General features: G+C 42.4%; 2 protein-coding genes across 5 annotated transcripts in view; one reads left to right on the forward strand and one right to left on the reverse strand.

The window, feature by feature from the left end:
* TRAPPC12 (trafficking protein particle complex subunit 12) overlaps window positions 1–24,999 on the forward strand; it is a 647,809-nt gene that overhangs the window by 545,190 nt on the left and 77,620 nt on the right. The gene's annotated exons all lie outside the window — the stretch shown is intronic.
* Window positions 1–24,999, reverse strand: part of EIPR1 (EARP complex and GARP complex interacting protein 1) — a 57,624-nt gene that overhangs the window by 8,064 nt on the left and 24,561 nt on the right. For 2 of the 3 annotated variants that reach the window (XM_083730675.1, XM_083730676.1), the window contains exons 4-8: window positions 17,052–17,208; window positions 10,704–10,803; window positions 8,331–8,467; window positions 5,221–5,388; window positions 3,207–3,371 (exon numbers count right to left, since the gene is read on the reverse strand). In XM_083730675.1, coding sequence (XP_083586801.1) covers window positions 3,207–3,371; window positions 5,221–5,388; window positions 8,331–8,467; window positions 10,704–10,803; window positions 17,052–17,208 — 727 coding nt within the window. Of the gene's footprint in view, window positions 1–3,087; window positions 3,112–3,206; window positions 3,372–5,220; window positions 5,389–8,330; window positions 8,468–10,703; window positions 10,804–17,051; window positions 17,209–24,999 lie in introns of all 3 variants that reach the window. The other variant, XM_083730674.1, reaches the window with a different exon arrangement.

The raw sequence follows: 24,999 nt of genomic DNA on the forward strand, positions 1-24,999 counted from the left end.
GATAAAGATGGGGATTTTTATCACATGTGGTGGACATGTGAGAAAATGAAACAGTTTTGGGAACAGATTTATAACGAATTGAAAAAGATATTTAAATACACTTTCCCGAAAAAGCCGGAAGCTTTCTTGCTAGGCTTGATGGGAGAGGAAATAGAAAAAGCAGATAAAAGGTTATTTATGTATGCTATGACTGCTGCCAGAACTTTGTTAGCCCAAAAATGGAAAGTACCAGAATTACCAACAATAGAGGAGTGGCAGACGAAGATGGTTGATTATGCGGAACTAGCAAAATTGACCTGTAGAATCTGAAATCAGGAGGAAGCAAAATTCCAAAAAGATTGGAATAAATTTATGGAGTACATAAATAATAACTGTAGAAATCTGAAGACTCTGGCAGGACTGAAATAAATCTTACGATGTAGATAGGGTTGGATACAACAAGAAACTGTGGAAAAGTAACTGACATAAGAAAACCTCTTGAAGGGAGGGAAGGAAGTCAATGCTCAGCAGAATGTGGGGAAAGAATGTGGGTAAATGACTGTTGAATTTTACTGTATTTTGTTTGTTTGTATTAAATGAGACACCAATAAAAAGCATTTTTTTTTAAAAAAAAAAAAGCCCAATACAACTTGGGGATGGAGTATTTGAAACATACGAGCCCACCGAATTTTAAAAATAATTGGGGTATGCTTTTTGCGTATGTCTTGCCAATACCTGGAGTGCAATTGGCAGGCAATCAAGAGAGGATTTTTTAAAAAGCAGCTACTCCAGACTCCAGGGTGTCTTCCTAAAGGAGGTCCACCTCGCCTCTTCTCTGGTGACCAAATAAACAAAACATGTTTATTTGATACATCATGAATTGCCTTATTTTATGTCTTTGGAATTACATATTTTACTGTTGCTGAACAAAATTTGGAGGAACAGTGGGCTATGAATGCCACAAATAACTAACTCTTCCATCAATGAATGGCTTAAAATCTGGGAGGGCCTGCAAAGCTCCTGGAGAACAGACTAAAAGATAAAAGATAAGAACTAGCTCCATCAGCTGGAGAGCTGGAATGGCTACAAGGAGGTAGCGAACATGAAAAGATGTTAAATGTCACCGCAGCAAAGATGGTCCAAACGTTCAAGAAGAAAAGATGACTGCCTAGGAAGCTGCGCTTCTGAGAAAGAGTTAGCGCTTAAGGGTGGATAATGAACCAAGCATGTCAAAAATGCGATGCAGCAGCACAAAAGGCCAATGCTATTCTATTTGTGCAGCTATGACAGAAGCGTTGCTTCCCAAGGCTGATAACATTGCTCTGCTTATCGCTAGTTAAGCATCATCTGAAGTACCGCAGTTTGGAGGAGAGAGGCAGTTCAAGAAGGTGGTTGACAATTTGGAAAGGATTCACAGGGAAACCACAAGGATGACAACGGGTCTGTGGAAGGTAAACGACATGAAGAAAGTCTAAAGAAACTGAGCAGGTTTAGGATAGTGAGCAAGAAGGAGGTGTGGATGCAGCAGTAGATTTCCATTATTTAAAAGCCTATGAAAAATGAGAGGAGAACAATTGTTTACCATATCCATGGGTGAACAGGAGAGAAGCAGGATGTTTAAAAATGGCAAGAGACCTGGGGGTGGGGGGAAGAGTCCTATGCTATAAAAAAAAGTTCACATAAGCAACAAGCTGTGTGATGCACAAGCCTCCTTCATGCATTCAAAATAACATGTGTGGGCACAAAGTGAATGCTCCAGCCCCACGTGGGTGGCACTGTGGTCTAAACCACTGAGCCTCTTGGGCTTGCTGATCGGAAGGTTGGCGGTTCGAATCCACACAACAGGGTGAGCTCCCGTTGTTCTGTCCCAGCTTCTTCCACCCTAGCAGTTCAAAAGCACACCAGTGCGAGTAAATAAATAGGCACCACTGTGGCGAGAAAGTAAACAGCGTTTCTGTGCACTCTGGCACTCGTCAACGGTGACCCATTGCGCCAGAAGCGGTTTAGTCATGCTGGCCACATGACTTGGAAAGCTGTCTGTGGACAAATGCCGGCTCCCTCGGCCTGAAAAGCGAGATGAGTGCCATACCCCATAGTCGCCTTTGACTGGACTTAACCATCCAGGGGTCCTTTACTCTTTCTTTCTTTTTAACCTCCACTCCCAACATCCCCATCCACTCTGCCCCCAACCTTTCCATGCTAAGGGGAAAGGTCTGAAGGGAGGGTTGGCATGTGTGTAGCCAAACATTCTTAGAAGCCACACATGATGAGGAAGGCTGTATTATCAGCCAAATGCAGTTGAAAATCCTCTTCAGGCTTTCTTGCTCAGATAGAAAGGTTGGGATGGAGTGGGTGCACCACTGGAAACTGGGGGGGGGTCACACACATGTCCCCCTACGCATTTTACATCTGCACATATTCTTTTGAAGAGATTAAGACGTCTAACGTTTTTATAGAACTGGGAGGAAACTATTAAATAGCTTAGAATGAAGCTTCTCCAAACAAACATTGCGTTTTGCTAATATTGTGTAGTTGCTAATAATACAGTCCGGAAGTGACACTCTCCATAAGTTGATTACACACACACACACACACACACACACACACACACACACTTGGGATGCATTAGTGACTTAAAATGGTAAATAGTCATAAGTGAAAGCTTCTGCTGGTGCCCTTCTCCAGTTCTAAACATGCACACCCATGCTACCCGAAAATCCCAGGAGTCCTCAGAGCAGTGCAAAAGGAAGCATCAGAAGCCCACTGAAATATTTTTGTGTGGTCTTAATGTTGGTGCCAGTTTTTCAAGAGGCCACCAGTATTTCAGCTGGCGCAGAAATATAATTTGCGCTTCTCCTGAAATGCCCATCCAACCCACATCACAAAGAAACAATTCCATGGAAAATGAAAAACCTTTCCCCCTCCTGTGTAATATGCAGGCCCATGGAAGCCATTGGCCTCCTTTTGACTTCCATGGGCTTTAGATCCAAGCCAGTGCTACCATATGACTTCAAAAAGTGTGTGGGGGGGGGGGAGGAATAAACCTCAAGAAAAGTGCCAGTCCACAACCGTACAAAAGCTAATGAATTCAGAGGTTGAGCTACTTACCGTTTAGGTGTGTACACAAAAACCCTACAATCAGTAAAGAACATTTCATCAACCTAAATGACCGCTAGACCTCACACAAAATGTTATGTCTGTTAATTAAGAGCAAAGTATTTTCTTACTTGTCCTCCTGGTGGTCTTCCTGGTCGCTAAGTTCATCATCATCGACCAGGTGCCCAAAAGGTTCAGAAGAAATGGATACCATGTTGGAAAGGATGACTCTGCTGTCACTGCTGCCTGTCAGCACTAATTGGTCATGGGAATGATTGTAGCGGACGTTCCAGACCCTGAAAACATCAACCCCACCACAGAATCAACCAGTTGAACCACTACCTAAAGGACGCAGATATAAGCATGTTGTACAGCTTTCAAAATGACAAGTCAGTTTCCATCGATGGATTGCTGAAATCTATTACCTGCTATCGAACAAGTCTAGATATTGAAGGATGTGGACAGTATACCAACTTTTCTACTCTACGAATAGAAGGAACTTCAGTGTTTGAAAGGAGAATTGTGCTCACAGTGTAAAAATATTGGCTATTGTCCAATGCAACCGAAAAACACATATGGGATGTTTCAGTCATGGGATGAAAGACATATAGTGAGTTTTGAACAGCAACAATAAAATGCCACTGATATTGCCTCTCTAATAAAGTGCTTAGGGACCGTGTTGAGAATCAGAGGTGCAGGTTGCAAGGATGGGATAGTGGCAATCCCCCAGACTCCAAATTCCATCAGCCCCAGCGAGAATGGCCAAAGTTTAGAGGTGATGGGAGTTGGAGTCCAGCAATAACTGAGGGCCATAGGTTTCCTATCTCTGTACTTGAGCATCAATAAGCTGAATACACTGGCTGTGCTAATCCAAGAAGTGCAACTCCAGCTTGTAGTACAGTGTCAGCCCAGTTGCTTGTCCCAAAACCACTGGACTGGATCCAGAGATCTGTGAGAGATCTGGAATGCTCCTGCTGGCAACAAGGGGAGTGGATATCAGCAAGTCTCTCTCCTACCTCCCTTCCTCCCCATACGGTGAATGGAAGACCCTATTGGATCAAACCTTTTCCCAAAATAGAGTAACTCCTTTTGTTCATGGAAGGACTGCACATTTCATTCCAATGTAACTTGCAGCTCCTACCAGCCTAGAGAAACAAACATACACTGTTCTTTTTCCTGGGCCAGATAGCATTGCTGCCTTTCCTGATGTATTGGATAAGCACAGCAATAGCTCTACAATGTTATTTCTGTCTGGGACTGGGCAACTGGGCATTAATGCACTGCAGTTGCCCTGGAGGCAAATAGCAAAAGCAATTCACGTCAATCCCTGGATGAAGCCTAGGAGGGGGATTAACAAAAGCCTTATCTTTTGCTCCTACTTTTAAAAACTTTTTATTTCATTTTGCAAGGCCAGTTCTTTACAGAGCCGACCAACAAGTTGTAAGGAGGGGGAGACTCAAAAGCCCAAATCCTGCAATGGAAGTTTTTGCTTATTGTTTAAACACAGCATGCAGATATTCCGAAGACAAAGCATTCCCCCATAAGCAAAACATGGATTATTTATTAATGTGATAAATTGAGCCCAAAGTTACCCCAAATCTGTGCTGGGTATGGTTAAAATAGTCCATAAGACAAAGGGAGGATTAACGCTATTAACTGAGCTCTCGAAGACCATGTTAATACCAAATGTCTCCAGATTTTCTGTTGTTCTAATGGCTTAATAATCTCTTCAGTAAATAAAGATGTTTCCACAAAGTTGCCTCTCCGATGCCAGTGCTGAAGTCGCTTCAGGGCCCAGAATTATTTTGCCGCAGATGCTGCCACCCTAAAATCTATGAAATCTGAACAACACTCTGTCTCTTGGCTATATAGAAATCTTTCTACATTAATCTTCAACAAAAGGGAATCATTAATCTCTGCTGTAGAAAAACATTAAAACTATTTTACAGTACGGACAATACCTTCCTAGAAAACAAATCAACATTTGCTAGCTTTTAAAATATTAAAAATATCTGTATTCTGCTTAAAGGAAAGAAAGAAAGAAATTATCTGCAGCACCAGCTGAACTTGTTTGCATGGTTTTCAGAAAAGAACAATTAGCAGATTCAATTTGATAAATCCTTCACCCAAATAAATTCACTTTACCAGTGGGAATGCTCTTCCAGTGTCTTCACTGGCTCACTGACGTTTCTGGTGTCCCAGAATTTCACCTTGCAGTCATCTCCGCAGCTAGCCAGATAGTACTGTTTGTTGGGATTAAAATCTAGGTCCCTCACCAGCTGTCCATGAGCATTTTCTATACAATATATTTGACTGCAGGAGGAAAGGGGTGGATAGAAAAAAGAGGCACATCAAGAAAAGGCAAATAGTGAAGCCCAGCCACAGTGCTAATAGAAAACAAGGGGCATGTTTGCACTGCAAATTAATTTGCTTCAATTTAGGATAACAGCAACTTGCTGCGTTTGCTTTGGTGCCAAGTGCTGGCATATCAGCTCTGCTCCTTTGAAATTACTTCTGGGGTTAGAATGGTATGTCTGCGAATAGCCAGGTTATTCTGGGGCAAGTAGACCAGATTTAGGGCATCACAGCACACATACAGATAGTTACAGTGGTGCTTCAGTCACTCATTCTCATTTTCTCTCTCTCTTTCACACACACATACACACACACACACCCCACCAGCATCACCTCCAACGCCACACGGGCAGCTGGTGCTGGGAAACATCTGCCTTGTCATTAGAATCAAGCCACCATCTTGTCCTCTAACACATCAGCAGCATCGCTGAGATTCATACCAGTGCCAAAGCCTGAAGAAATGTACTGTATTTTTTGCTCTATAAGACGCACCAGACCACAAGACACACCTAGTTTTTGGAGGAGGAAAACAAGGAAAAAAATATTCTGGCTTCTGTGATAGCTGCGCAGCCTGCATTCGCTCCATAAGATGCACACACATTTCCCCTTACTTTTTAGGAGGGGAAAAAGTGAGTCTTATAGAGCAAAAAATACAGTATATTGTAGGCCGCATTGCCTACTATTGTCTGGTCCTGGGACCATCTGCTTAAAACAGTGCCACCACATTTTCTTCTCTGAAATTCATTCATCTATTTGTGTATTTGCATATTTATACATTTATATTCCCCTTCATAGGGTGATACCAGGGCAGTTCACAACAATGCATATTAAAATGCAATGAAACATAAAAATCACCGTAGAAACAGTGATTCTACTAAAAGCTCAGCATGAATAAACAGCAAATTCCTGGGTGAATAAAATGGTCTCTACGTAGCTGTCAAAAACTTGATCAAGTCAGGGCTTGCTTCATTTTGGAGGGAAGAGGATTCCACAAACTGGGTGCCACAACAGATAAGGCCGTCCCCCTATAGGTTGCAAGATGAATATCAGCAGGCTGTGGCACAACCATACGGTTCCCAACTGCAAATCTCAGCATACGACAGGTGTATAATATGGGGAAAGGGATAAAGACATTTTGTGGCGCCCATGAGAGTATCTCAGATTTCCGAATGGGCTCCCAGATCAAAAAAGGCTGAGGAGCCCTGCTATAATCTCTCACCACTTTGTAGCCCCAGGAGTCCAGTAGCTAAAAGGGCCTTGGTGTAGCAGACGAGACAAGAGGGAGGAGGGAACCATGATTTTCTGGAGGGTCAGGAAATCACTTTGAAGCCAGAGGTCACATTCCCACATGGACAACCTTCTGAGGTTCCATGACAGTGGTAGGTGGAGTCAAAAGCAAGAGTAGGCGCAGCAATGGAGCAGTGCCTTCTGCTCATCTGCTAGTAATGTGTCCCCTGCTGCCAAAAATGTACACACCCCGTCTAGCTTCAACTTTGGTTTAGGGTGCTCCAAACACAGCCTTATGTCCCCAGCTTTCAGCTTCTTTTCTAGTCCAGCAAAGCCTTTTAGGTAAAATTAAGCTAAGAGAGACAGTGCTTCTCTTCAGCTCACTATGATCAGCTTTGAGCACACACATTTGTGAACTTTTCTGGTGCCATGCCATGAGTCCAACTGCAATTTATACTGATCTAGTGTAGAAGCCCAAAGTCAGGTTTTAACCCATATTCTTGTAGAAAACAGAAGAGGAAAGTGAAAGAATTACTATAAGCATTTAAATACATATTTTTAACTTTTCCTAATCAAATTAATCAATTTTGGGGTATAAAGAAATGTAATTGGAACCAATGGAAATATAGTGCTGCACCCATGAGCACATGGGAGACATAAAACCAAATTTAAAGTCATCTCCCCCTTTAAGGCAGCAGAAGTTATTACAAGACATCCGTCTTCCGAGGCTAGTGATAAATTACTGTGTGCTAAGGGGATAAGCTGTATCTTAAAAAAGCTTGCACAGACTTCTGTTGTCATGGCAACAGATGTGCACAACATCACTCCTTTGCTTATCAAAATTACAACTAGAGCAGGAAAGGAGTCCTATATTTCTTATATTGAAGCTTTAGGTTTGTTGGCATTCAAAAATTTTGATACGTTGCGGCCCCAATACTAAACACCGTGGTGCCAGGCAACTGACTGTCAATAGATTGGAAGCTTCTGCTGCATTATCTCTAAAGATACTGTCAAAATCAAATGGAAACCTAAAATTCATCCCTCCTCAAACAAAGCAGAGCAAACTCCAGACCTAGCTAATCTCCCCCTCCAGCCCGCCCCCTAAAAACCCCTCTAAAATTTGAAAAGAAGGTGTCATTAGTATACCAGAGTCAGCCAGCTTTAAAGTAACAGTCCAGAATGGAAACTTAAGTCACTCTGCTCTGGACTGGACTGCTGAGTTCAATGGCATTGGCACATTCTAAAATAGGGATGGGGAAGCTGTTGCCCTCCATCACGATCATTCATGACCATTGGCCATGCTGGCAAAGACTGATGGGAGCTGGAGAGCAACAACATCTGGAAAGCCAACGTTTCCCCACCTCTGCTCTAAAAACATCCACACCTAGCTCTATTTTAAATGAATGGGGTTTTTTTATCAGTAGCTTAATAACAGCAGGATTTTCACATACCATACATACTGGATGTGAAGAAAAGGGATCCTTTAGGCTGCTGCTATAGCTTATTGAATCCGTGGCAGATGTCTAAACCAGGCATGTAAACTAGTGAAATGACTACTTTTGAAGCCTGCTTTTAAAAAAAAAAAAAAATCACCGCTGGAAAAGTAACTTTCCAGAAAGACACAGCTTTTACACAGATAAATATAGACAGAAAGAAGAAACCACACTCCTTACGTCATAGTGCGTATATCCCATCCTCGAATGGCAGTGTCGTTTGCTGTTGCAACCTGAGTGCAATTATGGTGGGGACTCCATCGTCCGGAGGTAAACTTCAGCTGTCCCTTTCCTTCCAAGGCGACGGAATTTGACAGCTGTGCGTTAGAAACAACTCAAGTGAGTGACTCTCGTGTGAAATGCCTCTCTAGCTGTACAGAGGAACTCACTTCAGAGGCAACAAGCAGAACAGCTTGAAACTTAAAACAGGGAATTATTCATGTGTCGGACGATAATATTCATTTCGTAACATGCCTCGCTGACTTGTTGGCGAATTACACTTGGTTCTACCTAGCACAGACGACAACATTTGTCAATTATTGATGGATAAGATTTTTTAAAAAAAATATTTATTTATTTATTTATTTCATAACATTTTACAAAGTAATTCATTATCACCTTTTAAAAAGAAGAGGAGAGAGGAACCCTTACAGATAAATGGATGAGTTTGGTCAGAAGATCACCTGTGCTACCTCTCTCGATGCTGGGTCTTTTCAGATATTGCTAGGATAAGCCTACATACACAGAAGGTTACAGCAACACGTACACCATTTTAAAAAAACCCATCTTATAGCTCAGGGAAATCCCACATTCAAATAAACAGTGCTTTGCAATCCACTTGATCTTATCTTTCCAGTGTAAGCAGAGACACAATTCTAGGCTCTGCTCCCAATCTCCCCTTTCCTACTGTGTCCCAGGGACCACCACCTCTTCTGAACAGGTCTACGAATATGGAATAGTCCCTAAGCACAAATGAAGGAAAATGTACCGAGCGGGTTACTGTGCTCCATTTCCTAGAACACAAACAGGTACTTGAAACACCTGTGTTCCTTAACAATACTGTTAAGGCCTGTTGCCTCCAACCTCATTTTATGCAGCCCCTGGCATCGCATCAAATGGCCTCCTTCCTCATCCCATCAGAGTTCCTTCCTCTTTAAATCCCAGTTGTTTGGTGCTGCACTGTGCACCCTATTGGTGTAATCATAATCATAAACCATTTAATAGATCAAATATCTTACTTAAAAATCTATTTGTCCCCTCCCCCTTTATATGTAGTTTCAGAACACCTGTAGGGAGCAATAGTAAGAGAAAAGTTTCTACTCTTTGTTTGTGAAGCTAATTTTGGAAAAGAACATGCCGGAAATGCCTGAGGTGACTCATAAACTGGAGCAGGGTGGTAGTGGTTTGGGTAGAATGTCCAATGACTAGAAGGTATCCCTACAGAGATCTTCACCAATCTTCATGATTAGTTGAGCAGGAAGTATGCAGAACAACTAGATGCATGCAAATCGCCTTGATTTGCATAATTATTTAATGTCACAAGTCCGCTGTCCACAGCACCGAACCTGGGTTACTTTGGAGCAATGCTTTTTTATTATTTAAAAAAATGGTATAATGCCCACAGCTCAACTGACAGAGAAGCAACTGCCTAGACACGTGCAAACATAGTCAAGGAAAGAGTTAATGTAGACAATGTTTATTTGGAGGAATAGCTCATCTAATGAAAGGCATGCGACAGTGATGAATTTCTGTAGCTAAATTCCAGCGAAGTAAATGAGAGAGCCCAAGAACTCGGCGCTCAGTAGAAAAATTCCCTTTCTATTAAGTGGTATGACTTGTGACAGACTGGAGAACTTCCCAAAGGAAATGCTTATATTTGATACAGATTGGAATTAAGGAGAAATATGGTAACTTTGAGATTATGAACGAAAGAGACTGCCTAGGACAGTGAAAAGCCTAATTAACATTCAAAGAACCTTAAAGCAAGGCGAGGCAGAGCAGCCCAGGGGGAGCAAGAGGAGAAGGAGGAAATGCTAAGCATGTCTGTAAAAACCTGACACTTCAATCAGACAAGAATGTTGATCACAGCATGCAAACAGACTTTGCTCTAGAAAGAGTTGGCCAACTGTTGGCGAGGGAGACAGTGAGTAGAAGATTGGTCAATTCGAGGGAACACGGATGGCAACAGCCAAAAAGGAACCGGCTGGTTGACCAACATTGGGGGGGGGGGAGAGGGGAGACATGGGCCAAAAAGGATGAACAAAGGCTTCACAAAGGAAGAATCATGACTGTTCTTCTGTGGGTGTGAATAATGTGCGGTTTCTGAAGATTGTTTCATGGCTGTCGAAAGATTTTCCTCACCAGGTATTAAAACACTTATTTCCTTTGAAAAGCAACACACACACACACACACACACACACACACACACACACTGCTGCTTGGAATACAGTTTAAATATGTTAGCAACTTGCTTATCAATCAAACAAACGTACAGAAAAGCAATGCCACCACAAACAAAATGAGGCCTCGTTGTAATTTGTGACACTCCTTACCACCGCCTTGCTTGAGCTTTCTTGCAAATCCCACAGAAGCAAGTGATTATCAGCCAGAGAAATTAATCTTTTGCCATCTCCCATCGGCTCCCATGCAACACTGCAAGCACAAAAATTCAACGACGTCACGTTAAGCAATCCAAAGCAGGCAAACACATGCAACTCCCTGGGGGTGCATTTATAACCTTCCACTTAACTATAATCTGCAGAAGACATTATCGAGTGGCCCTGTCTTTTTGCAGTTGTTTGATGCTGCGCTGTGCACCCTGTTGGTGTAATCATAATCATAAACCATTTAATAGATCAAATATCTTACTTAAAAAATCTATTTGTCCCACTTTATAGCAAACACTCTTAAAGCAACTTACAGGTGGTCATTGGAATAAAGTAAAAAGCAACGCACCACGTTAGCAATGTGTGGCACCTGTCACCCTCCAGATGTGGCTGGATTAGACTTCCCCTCACCCCTCACCAATGTTTATGCTGACTGAAGATGATGGGAGTTGGGGTCCAACAGCAATGGGAGGCCCACCCCTCCTAAAATAACATGAATGCATCACCAGGTAGTGGAACCCGAAACAGACTATCACATCATTTTCATCCTATGATGGCTTTACTATGCCATGCGGAGAAGATAAAGTAAGCCTTACCCCATTGTGTTGGAGATACTTTTAACTCATATTTGTATTCAGTTACCTGAGCAAAGCCCTTAACTACATGTGATTTGTCTTCATAGTCAATCACTATCAACAATTGGGAGATATTGGAAACAGAAGGTGGAAGGAGCAACAAGGGGTTTTTTTTCTCTTGGACTTGTTCCTCAATAACAGAGAGGAATAGATCAACGAAGTGAAAGTACTGGGAACCTTGGGAGGAAGTGATCATGTTCTCTTGGGTTTCATTGGAGTCAATTTGATTCCCTCCCCCTCTTTCTTTTTTCCTTTCTCCTCCTGTGATGAAGCTGCATTTTAATGTTTCAATGTTATATTTTAATCTTGTTTTTAAGTTGTATTCATTCAACTTGTTTTTATTATTGCTTGTTAACCACCCTGACCCCGGCCTTGGCTGGGGAGGGCGGGGTATAAATAAAATTTATTTATTTATTATTATTATTATTATTATTATTATTATTATACACAGGCAAGGGAATGCTAAGGGTAATCAGACATGCACTCACTAATGGTTCCTCATCATTCTAGAAAAAAGTGAAAAAGTGGGGTGCCACATTTTGTCTTGGGCCTAAAGGTATTAAGCGGATGCTCATCAAATTTGTAGATGACACCAAACTGGGAGGGGTAGCAAATGCCACAGAAGGCAGAAATTGGGATACAATATGACCATAACAGATTGCAGAACTGGGCCCAAACTAACAAAATGAAGAACCAGATACACAAATATAAGATGTGGGACACCTGGCTTGCTAATAGTACGTGTGAAAAGGATCTATCTAGGGGTCTTAGTGTGAAAAGGATCTATCTAGGGGGCTTGCTAATAGTACGTGCGAAAAGGATCTATCTAGGGGTCTTAGTAGACCACAAGCTTAACATGAATCAACAGTGTGGTGCAGCGGAGGGGAACAGGGCGGAGAGAAGGTTAATGCTATTCTAGGCTGCATCAACCGAAGTATAGTGTCCCGATACCACTCTATTTTGCCTTGGTGAGACCACACCTAGAGTACTTTGTCCAATTCTGGCCACCACAATTGAAGAAGGATATTGACAAGCTGGAAGGTGTGCAGATGAAGGCAACCAAGATGATAAAGGGTATTAAGCCTTATGAGGAACAGTTGAGGGAATTGGGTATGTTTAACCTGGAAAATATATGACAGCCATCTTGAAATATCTAAAGCAGCAGTTCTCAACCTGTGGGTCCCCAGATGTTGTTGGACTACAACTCCCATCATCCCTGAGCTATGGTATTGCTAGCTAGGGGTGATGGGAGTTGTAGTCCAACAACATCTGGGGACACACAGGTTGAGAAAGGCTGAGAAAGGTTGTCACGTGGAAAATGGAGCAACCTTGTTTTCTCCTGCTCTGGAGGCTAGGACCCGAATCAGTGGATTCAAGTTACAAGAAAGGAGATTCCGACTAAACATCTGGAAGAACTTTCTGATAGTAAGAGCTGTTCAAAAGTGGAACGGTCTCCTTTTGGAGGTGGTGGATTCTCCTTCCAGAGGTTTTTAAGCAGAGGTTGGATGGTCATCTGTCATGGATGCTTCAGTTGAGATTTCTGCATTGCAGGGGGTTGAACTAGATGACCCTTGGGGTCCATTTCCAACGCTACAATTTTATGATTTGAAGGGGAAAGAGTCTCTGAATAATTAAGAGCTTGCTGCCTTAGTTTCATCTCAAGAAAAGAAACTGTTATATTCATTGGCAATGCAAAGTAACAAAAAACACTCAAGGGATTTGTGTTAGACATCTGATTCCTGGCCTATTTTTTTTAAAGACTGCTGATTTATATATTCACAACCCTATACTGTTTAAAAAAAACAAAAAAAGTTGAGAGAGACAAGCAAAGCAGTAGAACCCAAATGAGGAAGAGAGCTTCAAGAAAACGAGGGAGGGAACTATTTTATGAACTATTTAGGTCAGCAACTACCCACTTTAAGCGTCAACCTCCTTCCTGAGCACTTAGAAAATATCTTTCACATATGTTTCCATTTACAATTGCTTAACACCTATTGAAGAAGTGTGATCCCTTGCTCAGCGATATTATGCATATGAAAACAAGTATTTTTGTTTCCAACCCATGACAGGGTTTGTTTGATATCACCAATGGAAGGTGAGCTAAACATCTAGAAATATATTTTCAAATTGTCTGGAATTTAGGCTGCAATTCTATGCACAATTAACTGGAAGTAAGTCCTACTAAACTCAATAGGACTTAGCTTTGAGCAAACATGCATACGATTGCAGTGTTAGGGTCCAAGTATGCCTAGGACTTGCCGAGTGTATGGTCGGTGGTTCGAATCGCCGCGGCGGGGTGAGCTCCCGTCGTTCGGTCCCAGCTCCTGCCCACCTAGCAGTTCAAAAGCACCCCTAAGTGCAAGTAGATAAATAGGGACCACTTTCTAGCGGGAAGGTAAACGGCATTTCCGTGTGCTGCGCTGGTGCTGGCTCGCCAGCTGCAGCTTCGTCACGCTGGCCATGTGACCCGGAAGTGTCTTCAGACGGCGACGGCTCACGGCCTCTAGAGCGAGATGAGAACGCAACCCTAGGGTTGGACACGACTGGCCCGTACGGGCAGGGGTACCTTTACCTTTTTATGGTAAGAATGGTAAAAAAGATTTGCTCTAAGGATTTACCAATATTGGAATCCTTTTTCAAAAGCCATTTCTATGGGTGCTAATTCTACTGCCTTTCACTTACACTTATTTAAGTTTTCAGAAAGTGAACATTATCATTGGCATTTCTGATTTTCAATGAGCTGAAAGAAGGTGTTAGTAACCTGACAGAAAGGGTGCTAATTAGAAAGAAGTATAACTTAATGAACACACCTTGAGAACACCTAACAGTATTCAATCGGTCCTTGCGAGATGGGCATTTTATTTCATTACTAATTCATTTTATTGGATCTCATAGCTCACTCTTTTATAGATGCGATTGTAGCAATCCTTCAGGATTTATTGTTAAAATGAAGGTTACCGTTCTTCCCCCCCCCCCCTTAAATAAAATAATTCCCTTATACCAGTCTCCTGTTCTTGTAAATTATGGTGCTGTAATCGTGAAGACCAAAGTCTGCAATGCACACTATGAACTGCTTGCAGCCAAGTGACAATTTTGTTTAAAAAGAAGCACAGTGCCCCAAACAGGCTGATTTTTAACCTCTTATCATGAAAGGTTCATGTTTTTTGTTTTAATCTTCAGCAAGCTCCTTGCTCCTAACCATGTTTCAAAAACTTTTAAAGCCTGCATCAAGCTGTGAAAACTTTTTACTTTAACTAATGGTTGAAGATGTGTCAATTACCTACTCTTGCTGTAGAAATGTTACAGCCAAGCGGAGCCTACTGTTAGGTATGGTAGGGCAGCTGCTTCAGGCGGCAGAAACCCTACAAACATCATGCCCCAAAGTGCCCCACTGCCTCCACCAGTGGCAGAGATACGCCACTAGCAATGCTGATTTGAGGCAAGATTTCGCCTGAAATCATACAAGAGCTTGCAGAGCGCACAATACCTAATGAGATTTTGGGCGATTTTGCCCAAAATCAGTGCTGATGGTGGTGGCACTTCTCTGCCAGCAGTGGGTATGGCAGAGCGTGCAGCAGCAGAGCAGGTGGTGGCGGCAGGAGTAGGGAGGTGGTGGTAACTTGCCTAAAAGGAACTACATACTTGAATTGTGATCCCTGGTTAGAACTAGCCATATTCAAAGCTGGTTTTACGTTGATTTTGCTGCAACAGATTAAGACTTCCATGGCACCCTGAAGATTGGCAAACAGTGTAAGCTTTCATGCGTCAGAAAATGGGAATCTGGCAAAGCTTATGTCACAGTAAGTTTGTCGGTGTTTATGGTACCACAAGACCATTGTTGCTGCATCTTTTTTATTGAAATTTATTTTCATTCATAACAGCAACGCCTCAGGTTACAAACGCTTCAGGTTACAAACTCCGCTAACCTGGAAGAGGTACCTCGAGCTGAGAACTTTGCCCCAGGATGAGAATGGAAATTGTGTGCTGGCAGCGCAGCAGCAGCAAGAGGCCCCATTAGCGAAAGCATGCCTCTAGTTAAGAACAGTTTCAGGTTAAGAACGGACCTCCGGAACTAACTAAGTTTGTAACTAGAGGTACCACTGTGTGTGTGTGTGTGTGCGCGCGTGCGCGTGTATATATATATATATATATATATATATATATATATTAACAAAGCTGATGTAAACAAAGAAAATATAACAGGATGTGGTGACCCACTGGTCATATTGTTTGGAAATGTTACAGACTTGGTCTTATCTGTTGCTATGGAACTGGTAATACACTTGTTAACAGCCACTATTATCTTCTTTTATTTATTAAATTGATTTACTGTCCTTCATCCAAAGACCACAGGGTGGTTCGCAACATAAAAATACAAAATGAGAACACAAAATACAAAATAAAACAAAAACAAATAGCCTCCCCTTCCCACAAGCACATACATATTTGGGGGAAATGGGCACTCCCACATTAGAAGACTGGATAGTCAGAGTCTAGGATATAGCCCATGATATACCAGTGCAAGGAAGCGGACAACTGGATAACAAATTTTGTGGTGCACTCTCAAGAAAAAACCCCAGCACTATGTACTACTGGAAACACTCTGAAGAGCAATACCTTATATATGTATGCAGTTGTACCTCAGAAGTCGAACAGAATCCATTCCAGAAATCCGTTTGACTTCCAAAACGTTTGGAAACCAAAGCGCGGCTTTTGAATGGCTGCAGGAAACTCCTGCAGCCAATCAGAAGCCATGCTGGATGTTGGGCTTCCATTTGAAAACCAGAACACTCACTTCTGGGTTTTGATTGTTCAGGAGCCGATTTGTTTGGGAGCCAAGGCGTTTGAGATCCAAGGTATGACTGTACTTAAAGCTACATTTTTAATACTAGCAGCCTGGTGTTGTTTGGGAGTTTTAAGAAACCCCCAAGACCAGTGAAATTTTGAAATGTTCCATCCACCATCTTCATTCAAAAGAGGACCTAGCTGTATCCAAACATAGATGAAAACCTGATCCTTGATCCTCTGAACCGGCATGCAAAATTTGGTTACGGTGTCTTAACAGTCCTATCTTACCAGTACACAAACATATAAAGGGGGGGGGGGATTTTCATCAATAACTCTGTAAACACACATCAGTCATCATTAAATAATTAGAAGGAAATGTGAAAAGCTTTCTTTGATAATACTCCGCTATCAGTTCTTGATAGGAAAGCATCTACTTTTTTTGCGATAAAAGTGCACAATAAAATAAAATCTCAACTAGACCAAACATAGGAGAGAAAGTTAGAACCCAAACAAAGATCAAAACAGAATTTCCAAGTTATAGAGAACGTGACTGAAAAGCTAGCATTAGTTGGTGTGCAGATGAACATATAGACATGTACGAAAGGAAAGACACAGCAAAAATGCAGAAAGATAGTTGCACCAATGTTGAGTTTGCAGGACTAATGCTTTTAATCCCTGATGCTGTTTGGAATAAATCTCCCCACCTCACAGAAAGCTCCAGAAGAAGTCAGTATGTATGATTTTTCAGAAGTATGTATATTTAAAATGTGCAAAACCCAAACTTACTATAAACCTGCATTGAACAGAATAGGTCTATCCTTCACACGCCCCCCCCCCCCTTCCTGAGAGTATAAAATATGCAGAATCCTACCCGGCCATATTGCCATGGGCCGTGTTGTCAAGGTGACAGAGTAGCTCCAGGGTTTGAGCGTTGCTTGATGAATCATCAGGGGATTCATGACTGCCTGATTCCAATTCCTTCGGCATCCTCCAAACAGCCGCACATGTCATGACTTTACTGTCTGAAGCTAAGGAACAGAGGATAATGTCAACAGATCACAGTATGGGGAGATGGAGCGGGGGGAGGAAAGGCTTTCTGGAATATGGTTCATCAGTATTTTCATAACCATAGGCGAGTCACAGCACATCTGCCATTTAAAATATTTAAATAATCCTACTGAACTTTATTCTGACGATATGGCACACAGGCAAAATGATGGGTTACAAAGGAAGCAAGCAGTTTAACACAGAGCCCATAATTAGCATAGATTTAACTCAGATTTCTCACATTTTAAAGCCAAGCATTCAGTGGATAACGCAACCCGCCTCAGAAGTAGTTTTCCAGGGCTGCTTCCCATATGTCCATTTCAATTAATATTGGAAATTACAGCGAGCTGTTGCTAAGAGTACCATTTTTCACCTTAATGCAGGCACAGTTTTTAAGGCCTCCCTCTCTGGCTTTGCTGGGTTGCCTTTAATTTGCATGTGCGGCACTAAATCACCTCCTCTGCAGAGAACGACGTTTTTAAAGCCCTATACTTTCAGAGAGCGCCTGCTTCAGTCCTTTCAGCAGAAAGTCTGAACAATCCAATCTCTGAGTCCTTGGTTTATTGGCTCCCCAGAACATTTCAAACCCAAGGCCATTGCCAGTTCCAGAATTTCCAGGAGCTACCTAAGAAACGCACAGAATGGAAAACTATTGACATGCTTATAAGTGCTCAAAGACCCTTGTTGCTGTGTGGCACTTTTGACTCTCCAGATGTGGTTGGACTCTACCTCCCGTCAGCCCCAGTCAGCATGGCCAATAGTCAGGTGATGTTAGTTGTAACCCAAAATCATACGGCAGGCCACAGGTTCCCCATCTGTAGTGTAATGGGCATTGGAGGTAATCCCAAAAAAGCTCCTGCTTCATGGAAGTTGTGGAAAGCTCTTGCACACCACATTGAATAAATGAAACTGACCAACCCCAAGAATGAGCAATATCCAACTACGTCAGAGGGTGTCCTCCAAGTATGACTCCATATATAATTATCACCCCATATATGATTAACATGGAATATCCCCCAATATAGTCACATGAATACAAGTATCGCCAGGTCTGGTTTCCAATCCTAAATCAGGCATAGGCAAACTCGGTCCTCCAGATGTTTTGGGACTACAACTCCTATCATCCCTAGCTAACAGGACCAGTGGTCAGGGATTATGGGAGTTGTAGTCCCAAAACATCTGGAGGGCCGAGTTTGCCTATGCCTGCCCTATATCATCCATGCTAAATTTATATCGTTGCAGAATCAGTGACAAATTTATTACCATTCTGATCTAGCAATGTTTCCAACACTCCCTAAGCCAGATTTCAAAAGGTTATACAATAGAACAATGACGATGTGTTTATTATGTTCATATGTCTTTGTATTTATTTATTTATTCATTCCCCTGATTGTTTGGCTTCTACTGTTTAGTGTTGGGTGTACTTTTGTAGCACCACAAGTTATTCTGCAATCAGCGGGCATGTACACATTGAAACACAGAAAATTTTCAATAAAGAGTTAATGCTTAACAAAAGGCTATGCAAGGATAGGGGAGAAAACCTGGTGAAAGCTGCAAGGAGTGAGCGGCTCAACATGCAAAACCCCACATTTGGTGAAGGGCATAAAAAACAACAATGCTAATTGTCATTAGTGAAGGAAGACAATAAACTCTCCAGATACAAATATTCTGAATTATTAGCCTTACAAACTCCATCATTAATGTAAAATGCAGTTTTAGAACCTAACAGTACTTCTAAACATGAGCCTAGAATGTGGATATGGGCTAAGAACTCTGCTTAAACACAGAATCTGTATTAGGCACTGGAAGTACAGTGGTACCTCAGGTTACATATGCTTCAGATTACATACGCTTCAGGTTACAGACTCCGCTAACCCAGAAATATTACCTCGGGTTAAGAACTTTGCTTCAGGATGAGAACAGAAATTGTGCTCTGGCTATGCAGCGGCAGCTGGAGGCCCCATTAGCTAAAGCGGTGCTTCAGGTTAAGAACAGTTTCAGGTTAAGTACGGACCTCCGGAACGAATTCAGTACTTAACCTGAGGTACCACTTTAGTAGCATTAGCATACAAGTGTTTTATAACATTATTTTTTACAACAACCCTATGAGGTAGGTTAAGGCGGGGACGACGACAGTCTCTCCAATGAACTCCAGTTCATTGGCTCTCCAATGAACTCCAGTGGCCAAAATGGAATCTCTACAATATGGAAGTCCAATCCTATTGGTTGAGCTACTCTATCCATCTGAATGTAAGCGAAACCAATAATCCTTGAGGTTCTCTGCAAAAGAGTGCATATTTGGGGAGTATGTGGCTCTCCAAAGGTTGTTGGGAGTACCAACAATGGTCAAAGATGATGGGAGTTATAGTACAACAACATCTGGAAAGCCACAGGTTCCCCATCCCTATGACAGAGAATGCACAGAAGCATCCCTGTATCATAATGTGGGAAACTAAGGAGAGGGGGATGCAGAAGATTGACTAAAATAAGCGTGATTTAATTTTGCAGAATCAGAATACTAAATGTACTCAACTAACAACGTAGGTAAAACAACACTAATAAATGAAGTCTAAGGTTGCTAAGTACGTATATCTAATTCTTTGATACAAAATTAACTACTTCGGTTTCAGACAAACATTTCCTTATTACCTAGTCCAAGAGGGAAACATGAATAATTATCTGCTATTGTATGGTACAAGCATATTGACTAACAGATTTCTTGGCTTAAACATGGTTTAGATCCTTCGGCTATTATTATACACTGGCAGATAAGACCCAGGGTAGATTTCTGTCAGCAGATCACTAACTTTGGGTGGAATTGAGCTACCACTACTACCGTATTTTTTGCTCTATAGGATGCACCGGACCATAGGACACACCTTGTTTTAGAGGGGGAGAACAAGGGGAAAAACTTCTCAGCACCCCTTCAGCAAAGCAGCAGGAGAAACAGAGCCCCTTCCATTTCTCCTCCCGCTTGGCTGAAGGGGCGCTGCACAGCTCTCCCTCTCTGCTGAAGCCAGGAGTCTTGCTCTCCCAGCTTCAGCAAAAGGAACCCAAAGCCTGCGGAGCACAGCAGGAACTCGTGCTGCGCTCCGAAGGCTTCAGGCGGCTATCCCTGAAGCCTGGAGAGTGAGAGGGGTCGGTGCACACCGACCCCTTTCGCTCTCCAGGCTTCAGCGAAAGCAACGCGAAGCCTCCGGAGCACGGAGGGAGCGCTCCCTCTGCTCTTTGGAGGCTTTGCGTTCCTATCGCTGAAGCCAAGGAGCCTATATTCACTCCATAGGACACACACATATTTCCCCTTAATTTTTGGAGGGGGAAAAGTGCGTTCTCTAGAGCGAAAAATACGGCAACTAACTTATTTTCCATACCTCCCTTCATCCAAGGATCACAGAGCGGTTTACAATATAAAGTCACAAAAATACATAACATAGTAACAAAATACTACCATAGTGTTTTTCTAACCCCATTAAGAAACCTGTCCTAGGTTAGGAGTCCAGTTAGTGCTCATGTGCTCTCAAAAGAAATTCAGCAGACAATTCTGCTAATGGGAAGAAGAGGTGGTTTTTAGCCATTCCACCCAGCACCCTCCAAAATCAATTCTGCAGATGAGGGACTCTCCAGAAGATGGTGGAAGGTGGAAAGGGAAATGGGCAAAAACCACTCCCCCTCCTTTTCCATTAGTGAAGGCACCCACTGGAACAAAGGCCTGTTTCTGAGTGCAAGGGTACCAACATGACTCCACCCGCAGGGTCCTGCCCTGTGGCACATTCCCCCTTGGAACACTGTACCTGGCCTAGGAATGACCAGTGTGTTGGGAAAACAGGATTCCGTGCAAATGTAATAAACTGACCAATTTTTTGTTTCTTAGCTATCACTACAAACCAAGCTAAGGTTTGGAAACACTGAAGACTGTCCCCCTTTTAAAAAAAGGAGGGAACTAATTGGAGACTGGCTAGACAGATCTCTCACTTTCAAAGTACAATAGCTGCTAATTATATCAAGACCGTGCATATTTGCAGGCACAAGACAGTCTGTTGAGTAGGAAGGTATCAGGTTTTCGCATCTTGCAAACCTGGCTGACATTCCTTGGAGTCTAGCAAGCAGTCCTCCCTCTCCACTGAGAGGCTGTGATATGATGCATCTCTGTCCCGTCTGTGTGCCCAAAATACATTAGGAGCTTATTTTCTGGTCTGAGCCTATGCTGCTGTTTTTGGAAGCATTCTTTACACGTTTTTCTGAATTTCCATCTTGTGGAATGCTCAGATTTTTTCAGTGTTATGACATCTTGCAGTAAGGCCACAGAGTCTCAAACTAGGGGCATGGAGCCCTACAAACAGAGATACTTCTCCCGTGAGAAGGAAAAGACTGGGCACATACCTGTGTGTACCTATTGAGAAAAGCTCAGAAAAGAAGGTTCCCCCAAACAGTCCAATAAGACCTGGGGGTGCTCAGTTGGCATGAAATGCTAACTTTTAGGGGGAATGGAATACCCCAGAAAATCAAACGACAGGCCTACTAGAATCCTGAAAGAAAGAAAGAAAGAAAGAGCGCACGCAAGCAAAATTCAACTGGGCATGACCAAGTTTTGGGGTATACTTAAGTAGCTCTTTGGATTATTGTCCCTATACATTTAGCCCCACAATATTTGTTAACCTTTGAAGTTCAGAAGTCAATTTTTCCTCAAACAATACCAGTAGAGAATGCCAGTGAAAGTAATATGCCAGTGAAAGTAATATGCTTTTAAGTTAGTCAAGACTAAACTTGCTCTAGTAATTTCAATGGGAATGTGTCAAAACTAACTTTAGATGGCCCAGGCCTATACATTTCCTAGGACAGTTTTCTAGCTTTGCCACACTTATCATAAATTAGTATCCAAAATGTTGCCAGGAGAGCTAACTTGGCTAGACAAGGTTTTATTTTAATCTTCTCTATGGCACTTTCCGGAAGAACTGATAGACCTAAGTAGTTGAGTAGCCTTTGATCAGTCGGGAGAGATGGGCTGATAGGAATCAACTCCTAGAGGCCGAGGTCCCTTCGGCTCCCCAATAAAATATTTGAGGGACTGGGCCTCCCCAAAGTTGATGGGCATTGCCATTCAAATGGTGCGCATGCACCATGTCATGTGATCGATTTTGCAGGGTGGAGCTTACCTGTCCCCCCTTCCAAAATTGTATTCGTTGGCACTCCTAGATATGCCTGGGTCCTTGAGAGAAGATATGAAGCAAATCAAAGTTTTTGTGTGTATTTAAGCATTAAACCACCCTTACTAACACCCACACTCACCTAATGTAACCACAACTTTGGTGCCATCTGTTATATTCTTCAAACCAAAATGATTAAACACAGTGACATCTTGTTGGCAACATACGTTACTGAATGCTCTCTCATGCATGCCATAATCTACCCTTTGAAGGAGTTGCCTGTTACCAACCCTTGGAGTTTTAGAAACCAATCAGTTCTATAACTCCTAAAAAGCTCATAATGTATTTTCATTGCCCATTACAAAGATGAACCCGTTATTTTTTGTCACTTACAAATCTGAAGTTTAAGGGGATGATTAAATCCTCGCACGCGGTACTTCCTTCTTATTACTCCTTTTACAGGTAAGCACTCAGAACTGCAGCAACGAAATGCTCAATATACAGAAGTCGGCACATATCAATCTGGCCAAGTCACTGAAACTCCAGCTGATGTACTGACAATTGCTTAACTTGCTTAGAAAACAACATATAGGGTGGAATTCAGTGTAGTGCTAAGGAGAATGTTCTGTCAGTGCAAGCATTTATATTTGCTCAATGGAATGACAACCTGACCACTGCCCCTGCCCCCGCCGGCCAAGCTCTGTTCTAGAGATTCTCCCAACCATGCCTTGGCCTTTGCTACTGGGATGGAGTAGTTAAACCTGCCCCATTATTTCATTTTTGTTCGTCTTTTCTACAGCTGCAGGACAGTAAGCTGAAGGCATGTGTACAGATCATTTAATAGATTTGCAAATTACATAGATACATGTGTGGTATATCTATTTGTAAGACGTTCAAAATTATTTCAATTTGCGCATATTACAGCTGCCACTTTTAGCCCTTTTGTTTAAAAATACAACCTATGAGCAACATAGTCCAAATATTTTATACCAATGGTGTTCAACTCAGGGTGAGAAAACGGTTCTATGGTTTAGATCAGCAACCTAGCCATTCGAAAGTGCAAGTAGATAAATAGGTACCACTCCGGCGGGAAGGTAAACGGTATTTCCGTGTGCTGCTCTGGTTCGCCAGAAGCAGCTTAGTCATGCTGGCCACAAGACCCAGAAGCTGTACGCCGGCTCCCTCGGCCTATAGAGCGAGATGAGCGCCGCAACCCCAGAGTCGTTCGCGACTGGACCTAATGGTCAGGGGTCCCTTTACCTTTACCTAGGTCTTTGAGGCTGATCTGCCAGACTGTTTTGGGTAAACGGCGCCCGCCTTTCCCATGCCTGATGTCATATGATATCAGGTATGGGAAAATTTTCAAGGCAGAATTCAAAAAGAATCAAAGAATCTTCCTTTGAAACTTTACGCCATGGCTGCCATGACATCATACAATCCCACCCACTTGTCAAAGTACCCTGTGGAGGGTTGGTGACTTCTGGATCCAACCCTTCAGCCAGACCCTGGTTTGGATCCTATGAGGGATGAAGATGCATATCTTTTGATACAGATTTTGTTTGACTTGTGATAAAGACAACTGTTGTACAGACCGGCACCTTGAACTTCAGAGCACATGGCTGGTATTTGTGCCACTAGAACCTTTCTAAGCTTTATTAGGTTATTTGAATACTACTGTGGAAAAGGGAAATTTTGAGTTATACTCCATTTGCCTTCCCACAGCCAATACAGTGGTACCTCAGGTTACATACGCTTCAGGTTACATATGCTTCAGGTTACAGACTCCACTAACCCAGAAATAGTGCTTCAGGTTAAGAACTTTGCTTCAGGATGAGAACAGAAATCGGGCTCTGGCAGCACGGCGGCAGCAGGAGGCCTCTCTAGCTAAAGTGGTGCTTCAGGTTAAGAACAGTTTCAGATTAAGTACTAAGTACTTAACCTGCGGTACCACTGTAATCAATTTCTTCCTTTTTCCAATAAAAAGGAGATTCCATCTCTTTTCAAGGAATGGTCTTTATGAGGTATGGGATTTGGTTTCCAATGTGATTTACATATTGTTTGCATTTCTGTGAAGGTTGGATGGCTGGAAATCGTTTTGTACTGTGGTACTTTATCTGTTGTGTTTGAAATAACACAATATAAAAGACTGTAGGCATTACAGATTTCTGCAGTTCTATTTTTTAAAAAAATAAAAAAGAGGAAGGAAAAAACAGAGTCTAGAAGGAGAATGCATCAAACATGTGTCACATCTGTTTGAGAATAGAAGATTGCTATGAGTTCTTGTAAAGAGACTTATGTACCTATGGGTAAAATGAACAAAAAAGACGTTGGTCATCCTTTAATTGCATTCCCAAGTGTTTTTAACTCCAACTAAAGCTGCTGTCTGCAGAAATCCACGCTGGAGCTAGCTGAGCCAAGGCTTCAGTGGCTGACAGGACTTGCTCTTTGATGCGCTCAGGTGGTACAAAGCCAGCTGGCTGCCATTACTCTGTTGCCCTGGGAACCACAATTGAAGTGTACTTCTAAATCTGCACAGGAGGTACTTCTGCACCATTGCCGCAGCAGCTCTCGCTGTGCAAAGTTAAAGTCGCGTAGCAGCTATAGCTGCAGCCCAGCTGGTGCCCATTA

Source organism: Podarcis gaigeae (genome assembly GCF_964106915.1).
Source record: "Podarcis gaigeae genome assembly, chromosome: 3".
Lineage (NCBI taxonomy): Eukaryota > Metazoa > Chordata > Lepidosauria > Squamata > Lacertidae > Podarcis > Podarcis gaigeae.